This window comes from Miscanthus floridulus, chromosome 2 (genome assembly GCF_019320115.1).
Source record: "Miscanthus floridulus cultivar M001 chromosome 2, ASM1932011v1, whole genome shotgun sequence".
Taxonomy (NCBI): Eukaryota; Viridiplantae; Streptophyta; class Magnoliopsida; order Poales; family Poaceae; genus Miscanthus; species Miscanthus floridulus.
Window position 1 is genome coordinate 137773131 of NC_089581.1, and position 10383 is coordinate 137783513.

The window sequence follows — 10383 nt, forward strand, 5'->3', positions numbered from 1 at the left end:
TCTCTTTACTTTACCGCAAACTAGTTGACAAGCTCTTTAGTGTAGCTAGTTGTGAGAGCCTGCATGCTTGGTTGGTGTGGCTCTTTAGTTAGCCTTTGAGAGCACACTAACATAGGATAGTGTCATTGCTCTTGTGTAAATTGACACTATCTAAACTAGAATTGTGGTAGGTGGCTTGCATTTTGAGTAGGCTAGCGCAACACTTGCTTTGCCTCATAATTGTCTAACCATTTGGTTAAATGTTGTTGTAGAAATTTTTATAAGGCTATCCACCCCCCTCTAGCCATTAGGACCTTTCAGAGGGTCGCCGGGATTGCACTTTGGGCCATCCCAACCCGGACTGTCGCCGTGAGCTTCAAATGGCAGCCGTTGTGATATAATGCACTTGTGAACTATGCTTGTGTGTTTGGACTTTGGACTTGGGAGTCGAGATTGTGATACTTGTATGCTATGTTTGTGTTTGTGGTGGATTGTGATATACATTTGTATTATATATATATGATGTATATATATATGATGTATATCTTGTTTGCAACGATGGAAGACTAAAAACCAAAAAAAATAAATTTTTTCACTTCTTTGCCAAGTGTCATGACCATAACACTCGGCAAAGCTGAGAATCTGGGACACTAAGCTTTCTAGCTTTGCCGAGTGCCATGGTCAAGGCACTCGGCAAAGAAAATTAAAAAAAAAACTGCGTTGCCGAGTGCCTACCTATAGCACTCGGCAAAGAAAATCCAAAAAAAAGAAAACAAGCTTTGTCGAGTGCCAGATGCAGGCACTCGGCAAAGCATTTTTTTAAAAAAAAAAATAAAAAAATAGATTTCTTTGCCGAGTGTCGACGTGTGGCACTCGGCAAAGGGGCCGTCACCGTGACCTGGGCATCACGATTGCTTTGTTTTGCCGAGTGCCGTCGTGGCACTCGGGAAATCCTTTACCGAGTGCTCGACATGTGGCACTCGACAAAAAAACCTTTACCGTAAAGAATATAGTGACAACTCTTTATCGAGTATAAAATCTTTTTTACCGAGTGCAATTGCACTCGACAAAACATCCGTCCCCTGTAGGGATGGAGGCAGCTCATTTGGTCCGATGCAAGCGGACAACTTTATCTCCTTCCTTGCTGCATGTATTCAACTTTATTCCCTGGGGGACCAACGGAGGCAGCTCCCTTCTCTTGCTGCAACGCGCGCTCCAAAGGATACTTCATCTTTTTGTCAGATGGAGCTATGGACTCCTCTACGGCACGCTGCGAGACTACGGACTTGTTTAGATTAGGTTAGAAATTAGTATTCGGTATAGTAGTATTTTTGTTTGTATTTGATAATTATTGTTTAATTATGATTTAACTAGGCTTAAAAGATTCATCTCGTAATTTACAATCAAATTATGTAATTAGTTATTTTTTTATCTACATTTAATACTCTATATATGTGTTAAAGATTTAATATGATGAAGAGAGAGTGAAAGAACTTGCCATCTAAACCAGCCCTACTACTCATGATGCTATAGACTTGAGAAGTAAACGTGGAGGTTGAGGCAGTAGTCCACGGTGGTGCGTTGGGAAGCCCTTAGCCACCAGAGAGGCCCCGACTGCTTCATTTGACAAAAAGTTAGAACACGTAGGGCACGTGTTGGAGGCTCACGGCAAGGAAGAAGTGCTTGCTGGTACATGGTTTTTTGGGACCACCACCACCCAAGGATTTGCACGCCAGGCTAATGATAGGGACGTCTCTGCAAATGCACAACCTGGATGACAACTTATGTTGGAAAAGAAGTAGCATCCTATTGTACTTTATATGTTGTCTTTTTTTTTTTATCTATGTGGTCTTTGACTATTACTCGAGGCTAACACCTCTATCAACCTGTGTTGGTGAAGCCATAACAAGTACATTTGCATTGCATTATATTATTATATCTTATTTGTGTTGAATATTTTACCTTACTAGACCAGTTTAATATGCTACTCAAATCATAGGATGTTTTGGCTTTTTTAGATAATTTTTTGTACTATGTATTTAGATATAGTGTAGTATATGCTTTTTTTCTATGTATCTAATCATAGTGCAGTATCTATGTACATAGTAAAAGCTATATATCTAGAAAAATCAAAACATCTTATGATTTAAAATTGAAAGAGCAGTTGATATGATTGAAATCTATGCATATTTTTTTTTTGTGCGGCAGAGACAGCAACATATAGAAAAACCTAAAGTTCATCTAAATACATTTTGTTTAGAATTTTATGTGTGCAAAGATAGGTGGAGTTCCACTAATGATAAATTTAGTTCAAAACATCTCAGTGAAATTTGAAGGAAAGAGAGTTGCACCAAAAAGTTATAAGCAAATTTGCCTGATGCGGAGTCAGACCGAAAGAACTGGACAGAAAGTTCCATGAACCAAATAAAGTTTGCAGAATAAGCGATACTCAGATAGGTCCATGCTTCTCCATGGCGAACAAACATGATAAAAAAGGCTCAGCAGTGCCTATCTGCTAAGCAAATGGAAATGGAACACTAGCCTCGTCAAATATTCAAATATGCCTTCTAGCCTGCTACATAGCACAAGATACTAGTACAACAACAGTGCAATTAATCACTCGGCTGTCTCTCCCTCTATACATGCCTCCTTCACTGCAAGTGGTTCATACCAGGCAGGCTCAAAGCCAGCAGCTTTCCTCGCCTCCGTGTTGAAGGGAGGCTTCAGGGGTCCCCGGAAATATTCTCTTACAACCCCGTGGAAAATCCTAATGACTGCCTCTTCGTCTTTGTCAATACTGTCATCAAGTTTGCACTTGGCCAATCCATCCTTGACATGTTCGATCGCCTTAACTTGACCATTAGCATCTTCTGCAATCCTGGATGGCAGTTTATCTTCCACCTGCTGGACCATCTTGTCATCATTGCTAACATCTTTTGCCAGTATGGGTGTCGGTTCACCTTCAGCCTCCCGAGCTGTCTTACCATCAGCAGTACCATCCCCAGACAGCAAAAAGAAACGGGGTTCCAGTTCAGGAACTGGATATGAGGTTGGGTGATTACCGTCGGACCTAAGGCACAGGTACCTGAACCATCTAACACCAGCCGCGCAATGTGTTACCTCTTCAGGATAAATAATATCTTCTAGTAGTCTCGCTGTTTGTTCATCCCCACCTGCTCGGAATCTTGATATGGTTGTTGGAAGGACATCTAATCCCCTAGCCTGAAATTCCAAATGAACATTTATTAGTTGTTTAGTTGTCTGAAAAAACTGCTGATTTCTGATGCTAAATGGAAGTGGGGAAAACCCAGTTCGAAAAAAACTTATTAGTTATTCATGTGTACATGTGATTCATAAGAGTTTATCATCTCATGGGCAGTGCAGCTAAATGATATCCTTCATGTAATTCAGATAACTGCAGCCTTATAAATCTGCAGACCACTTAAGTGATCACAGTTAGCCTCGCATGCAGCATCTGATGGGCAATAAGCTTAAGAAAACATTTCTAAGTGCAGGAAAAACAGTTAAAGATCTGGAAAGATGTCTTTGTAAGTTTAGAGAAGAAACTGCATTAAAGGGTTACTTATTCCCCTGCAGGATATCTGTTTTCATATCATACCCTATGTCCAATTACCATATCAATTCTCAAATTGCATCCTCTTGCGTAATTAATTGGCTGACAGTACAAATAAAGAAGTTGCATTTATGCTATCAAAACCTCAAACATGGTACAGTGTTTTTCTCTCACAACAAATCAGCCGCAGAAACCATCAGCCGAAGAGACCTTTGATCTCACTTGTTCAATAGCTCCGTGGCCTGTGACCACCCCAAACCTTTGATCTTTAAATTTTTTTACTACAACGCTGAGTTGATGACCAAGAGAATTTACTGATAACTCCATCCCCAATTGCTCTTGCTAACTTCAGGAAACATTGGAATGGATAGAAAAATGAAGTAATCGAGTAAGTTTTTTCCTGCCTGTTCTTCAAGCTTTCTGGTTTGAGAGAACATCCACCTTCCAAATCTCATTTTTTATCAGTTTACTCATAAACTCATGGTGGCCAATTTTTAAGGAGATCTTCATGGTGGCAGCATGGACAATCTGGACACACTGAAATGGTGTCAGTTTTGGCAGCGACAAGGTGGAAGAAATCCTTCAATGATGAATTGGAGTTGATTGTTCTTATGGCCAAGACTTGTAAGAATATCTTCTTAGAAGTTGGCTAGATTCCTCTTCTTAGTTTTGTTCTTTTGTGTTTTTCCTTTCTAAGAACATCGACCTCACTCTTACCAGGACTAATCGGACTTGGCAAAGAAATGCAGATTAATGTGTTGGGACCAATAGTGCCTTGAATTGAATAAATGTATGTATGTATTGCAAAGGCATTGCTCCTCACCTCGTGGACACAGTGCTCGACGGCGAGGCGCGCGAGGAGGCTATGCGAGGTGCGCATCGCCGAGTCCCATAGCCCGTCGTGCGCCGGGAGGGCGCCGTAGTGCGACCCGAGGCCCCTGAGCCGCGCCGAGAGCACCGTGTAGTGCCTCCCCTCGTCCTGCGCGACGCGCGCGAAGTCGTCGAAGAACTCGCGGGGCATCCGCATCGCGGCGCCGAACCGGGCGACGATGTCCCAGGAGAGGTCGACGGCCCAGCTCTCGGTGTGCGCCAGCGAGTGGAGCATGGCGAGCCGGCTCTGCGCGCTGCCGCCCTTGCCCAGCTTGGGCATCCGCGACGGCGGGAGCAGCCGCACCCCGGCGCTCCGGGCGGGGCGGTCGGGCGGCGGGCGCGCGGGGCGGGACGGGTCGTAGGGGAGCGGGATGTCCCCGCGCAGCCACCGCGACGCGGCGAGGTCCCCGAGGCGGGCCTTCTCGTCCGGGTCGGCCGTGGAGAGGATCTCCAGCGCCCAGTCCACCAGCGTCTTGGGAGGTTCGTGGGACTCCGTGCCGCCGCTGGCGGTGACGGGTTCGCCGGCTGTAGCCTCCATCTGCAGTAGCACGCGCGGCACGGAATGAGTCCCGGAGTTCTAGCCGCCGCCGCCGCCGTCGCAGCGTGTCTAGGGTGGTCGTCAGCCTCGGACAGGAATGTCTCTTCCTTCCGGAATGGGCCGTCTTTCCCTTTCTGGCCTTCTGGGCCGTTTGACGCGGGCCGAATTTTCTTCTCTTTTATATATCTTTCATGAGTTGCTAAAAAAATATATCTTCCATGTATAAACTTCGATGTTGCTAAAAAAAATGTATAAACTTCGATTCTGAACATAGAAAAAATGCATGAATGTAGAACAAGACATTGCTTCCATGTATAAACTTCAGTCTGGACTCTAGCTGGAGTAGCATTGCTTGCATTCAACGGTGACCTCAGACAGATTAGCATTCAGTCTGGATCTGTAATGCTACCGCCCTTCCTGAAACGTTTATGAGAAAGAAATCAAGGCTGGATGGCTTTTCCCTTGCACAAGCTTCCATCCGGCAACGAATCGAAGATGCCGGCAGGTTGAACAGCAAACTAACTAAAATAGAGGCAATTCCAGTTCAAAATATTCAAGAATAATAAAAAAGTATATAATTCACTCTTCCACCTTGAAAGAGTAAATAATCCTAAATTTTCACCTAAATTGCCCGCATATGCCATTATTAAATAAACTATAATATATTTTAAACATATTGACATACATGACGTGTGCCACCGTACATATTAAGTATACTTGCATGCATGATCCGCAAGTATATAATTTTTTATAGTCACACAGCAATGACATTGACATTGAAACTTGAATTATATTAGTACTCTATGTAATAAATTATATAAGTTGCTATTTTATATATTTATATGTTTTGATTTGAAGGAAACATCATAACAAATTAGCATTGATAGTTTAGTTATAAGCACTCTTTATAAAGCCAGAGTACACTATTACTCAAGAAAGTATACTTGTTAAAGGAGATTCAACATCTTAAGCATTGTGGTGCAAGCTGAAATGTATGCTTATGTTGTTGTAGTAACTGAGAGTATAGATATTTTAATAAAACAGAAAAGGAAGTTTTGAATCAAAGGTAGAATAAGTACTAGAGTTCTAACTTAACACGCTAGAAAACAGGAGTGCTGGAACTAATAAGATCATGAGCCACAAAAGAGTTGACGTAACTGAAGTTAAGTACTAAATACATATCGAAATGCAAGCAAAGCGGGAAAATATGAATATGGATGGAAAATCATACAGATTAATTGGTAATGAAGTTTATTACAATCAGATGAATATTGTGAAGTACTTATACGGGTATTGTGTTAAATATGAACAAATAAAGAAAATTAATTTAGATAAGCTATGGTTGTTGAATTTATCCATGAACTTCTAGTTGTATACTCTTGTCTTCTAAGATTCTTGGTTGTGCAAGAGCAAGGATTGATTGAATACCTAGCGTGAATAATGGGCCATAATAAATCCTAAAAATTCCCCAAATATAAGTTTAAGAAAATAAGATGAAGGTCTATTGCAATTTGTTTATTCAATTTATTTGACATGTACCAAGAAATTTAATTTTGATAAGCTATGGTTGTTGAATACACTTGATGAATCCTTTCACTCTTCAGCTGTAGCTCCGCCACCGCCGCCTTTGATCAGCTCAAGCGCGGAGTCCACAATGCCTGGGAAGCTCTTACGGTGCTTGCCAATACCGACACTGCCGGAGAAGACATGGTAAGCTCTCCAGCTCCGATGTGGTATCGGCGATGGACTCGAGCAGGCCCTCCATCCCCACTCCCCTCAGGAGCTCCATGTATCCGCCACCGCCCGAGCACATCATCAACCAGATGACCTGCTGCACCACGAACCGCCGCATCCGGGGGATCTTGACCTTCGGGTCCTTGTTCTCCCGCAGGATTGCCGCCAGCCGTTGCACATACGCCCGCTCCTCCACGCCGGCGCCGCGCAACTCGGCAGCGAATCGCTCGCCGTCGATGAACCTGCAGATCTGTGTCGTCAGGCCGACGCACACCTCCAGGACCTGGTCCGTGTTCGTCATGGTGACACCCAGTACCACCGGCAGCGCCTTGGTCACCACGCGCAGCCGCTCCCTGTATTCCGGGCCCGAGTAGGCGCACAGGCTCCGCAGCACCCTCGCCGCGTTCAGGAGGCGGGCGTCGTCACCGTCCTGCAACGCCGAGACGAGCTGGAGCACGTCGGCTCGCTTGAGTATCGCCGCGCAACCCGTCTCGCTCTCCAGCTGCTAGCATCGCCAGCGCCTTGCCGGCCCCATGGCCGAGATCTCTCTCCTCGGCACTGACGAATATCGACAGCAGAAGCTTGACCAACCCTCCAGTGCCCATGATCGCTTCCTTTCCGCTGTCGTCCATGGCCAGCCCGGTGAGGACGTCGATGGCCAGCTTCTGCAGCTCCCTGTGCAGCTGCCCGTGCCGCAGTATCCCACGCAGGTTGCTCACCACGAACACGTTCTCCGCGACGCCCTGCCGGAGCGCCTTGCCCTATGTTGCCCGTCGTGGACACCAGCATCTTCACCACCTGGAGCGCGCGCTTCACGGCGCGCACCTGAGAGTCGGTTACGTGCTGGTTTCGGAGGAGATCCTTGGAATCCTGCGTGAAATCGATGATCTTGGCGAGCAGGCCGCGCGCGTTGCTGATCTTCCCGCAGTTGTCCTGGTCTCTGGCGAGCTTCTTGAGGATGCGTAGGCCCAGCAGGTTGAACGGCAGGTGGTCGTAGTCGCGGAGCCCTGGCAAGGGACCCACCCTCACCGGCAGCACCGTTCGGTTGCGGGTGCATGCCGGACACGGCCGCGCTCCGGCCTGTGTAGAGCAGGGACATGACGGACTCGATGGCGCCGGGGATGGCGGACACGCGGAGCGCGTTCTGGCGCTTGCCGGCGAGCTTGCAGACGACCCCCGCCGCTGACCGGCGCACGTCCTCCTCGTCAGGCCGCTTCCAGTTGAGCATCTCGACCAGCCGCTCGACGGACCGGGGGCTAGTACCGACCTTGCGCAGCGTATCGCCCTCCGAGTCCACCTTCTCGGCGAACTGCTCTAGGATGCGCACGCCGATGAGCTGCTCCTCCAGGAAATCGGACAGGATGAGCTCCTCCGCGAAGGTGACGAGGTCCATGTTGATGCCGTCGAAGATGCTGCCAGTGACGCTCCGGGAGTAGGCGTCGTAGAAGAACCGCGTGAGGGACACGTGACCGTACGCGCCCAGCTGGCAGTCCTTGCTCACCTGACAGAGCAGCTCGCAGGAGAACTTCCATGCCCAGTAGGCCTTCTCCAGAAGGAAGAGCACCGCCTCCAGCAACGCCAGGGTGTAGAAGAGGAGAAGCGCAGGCCTCATGTTGCCGCTGCCGCCGAAGTCGTGCTTCCAGAGGCGCATCAGCGAGAGCGCGACGCAGGCCAACGCCGGAGAGCACCTGCAGCCAGTTGAGCAACCGGCCGATGTTCCTAGAGGTGAACACCTGGCCGGTGTAGGGGAGCAGCGACACACCATTTGGCGCGTGCCCAGTGCGCTTCTTCGTGACGGCCGCGATCTGGTTCTGGAACCTCGCCGACGTCGTCGCGTCGCCGCTGACATCTGCACCGTCCGCTGCCGGCTGGGCCAGGGAGTGCACGACGCGTCGGAAGAACCGGGAGCTAGAGCGCAGCGCGCCGCCCGCGTCGGTGGTTTGCGTGGCGTGCTGATGCGGCTCCTGTTCGTCGCGGCCGCCGCCGCCGGTATGGTCGACGAGGGCGTGCAGGACTGCGGCGAAAGAATCGGGAGCTGGAGCGGAGCGCCGCCGCCAGCGGTGGAGGTTTCCGTGGCGTGGTGCTGCCACTCCAGCTCGTGGCTGCGGCTGAAGACGCGCGCGCCCTCGCCGATGAGGATCACGGTGATGCACCAGAAGTCGGTGACGTTGAGGCTGCCCACGAAGCCGCCGAGAAGCACGACGGTGGCCCACACGAAGTCGAGCTTCCCGAGCCCGCTCGCCGCCTTCTCGAGGATGGCCACACGGAGCGCCAACAGCGTGAGCTGCTTCTCCGGCGGGTCGCTCCTACCATAACCAGCGCTGCTGCCACTGCGGACACTTCCGCTTCCAGGCGTCGGCGTCGGCGTCCACGACTCGGAGAAGGGCGCCGACCCGCCGCCGCCGGGGTGAACCGTGATGTCAAGCTTGATGCTCGGTGGCAGATCGCCGCCGCCTTTCTGTGACTTGTCGCCGTTGGAGTCGCGGCCCTTCCTGTACTTCATGGCGCCCGACGTGTATGCAGGCTCACCGGTTATTCCAAGGAATGGAGCAGCTGCCGCGTCAAATAGAGCGCATGAATTCGAAAGGAATGGAGACGCGGCTCTATATGACGATTGTTTGTAGGTTGGGACATGGAAAGTTCCGCGAGGAGTCGACAGTTCTTGGAGCGAATTCAACAAGGATTTAGCGTGAACAGTCAAATCGCGCAGGAGGAGGGAACTGACGAGAAGGAGCTCATAAACGGTGACGTCTTGTGTCTTGGCGTGTGAAAATGGACGTGAATGGAAATTTGGAAGAATTCAAGATTGCATGGCTCGAACCATTCAGGATTGAACCCAGTTGTAAGAACAAGTGGACAATAACAATCTGGCAGTTTAGAAAAAAAAAAGAATGAAAGAAAACTGTGGAAAGGAAGGTTCTTCTGAATATCTGATGAAAGATCTTTCCAGTGATGGACATCGCCTAATTGTACGGTGATGATTACGTCTGCCAATTTTTTTTAACGGCCAGCAGTCTTTTCACTCTCAAGATAAGTGCAATCTCTAGCTCATTGGAACCGCTCTTCCACCCTATCGTTGGCAGCACTCATAGAGAGGATAGTGAAGCCTTTGAAGAGACATTGAGGACAAAAAAAAAAAAAAAAGAGAATTAGGAGCTAGCCTTGAGTGCTACCGTGTTAGGTTGGAGGATTTCTTTGAGCCGGAGTTGAAGACCTGTTACTCCTGAGGATTCCCCGTACCTAGATGTTATTAAGGAGGACTTGGAGACCTTCCTCAATGTAGTTCATGTTGACGGGGCTCCAATGTTAGGAATTTAGGCATTTTCATGTTTAATTTAAGAGTAAAATGCATCACTGGTCCATTGACTTTTGAAGGAATGATGTCAACTTTTCATACAGTGCACTGCAGGTCCATACCGATTCAAGAGCTTGGTAAATTTTCATTTAACCCCCTCCCATCGATACCCCATGTCTCAAAACAGCCGTCACAGTAGCTCGGTCAATGGGCTGGCAGCCGCGTCAGGCCACCCACGCCACCGCCACGTGAGCGAGCGGTCGGCTGCCTGTGCCGGTGCAGCCACGCTGCCACGCGAGCATGCAGCGGCTGCGCCGGGCAGCCATGTTACCGTTGGTCGAGCGGACGGGCTGTCGCACGAGGCCAGGCATGCCACGCCATCGTGCGAGCTAG

At 48.7% G+C, this 10383-nt stretch overlaps 1 protein-coding gene and 1 pseudogene across 1 annotated transcript; both read right to left on the reverse strand.

Moving 5' to 3' along the window:
- Window positions 1–2366: 2366 nt before the first annotated feature.
- Window positions 2367–5350, reverse strand: LOC136530889 (uncharacterized). Its single transcript, XM_066523603.1, has 2 exons — window positions 4377–5350; window positions 2367–3201 (listed from the first exon to the last, which is right to left on the reverse strand). Exons 1-2 carry the CDS (start codon window positions 4959–4961, stop codon window positions 2596–2598), a joined length of 1191 nt encoding a protein of 396 aa, XP_066379700.1. The 5' UTR covers window positions 4962–5350; the 3' UTR covers window positions 2367–2595.
- Window positions 5351–6179: 829 nt separating this feature from the next.
- LOC136530881 (uncharacterized) lies at window positions 6180–9465 on the reverse strand (annotated as a pseudogene).
- Window positions 9466–10383: the final 918 nt, after the last annotated feature.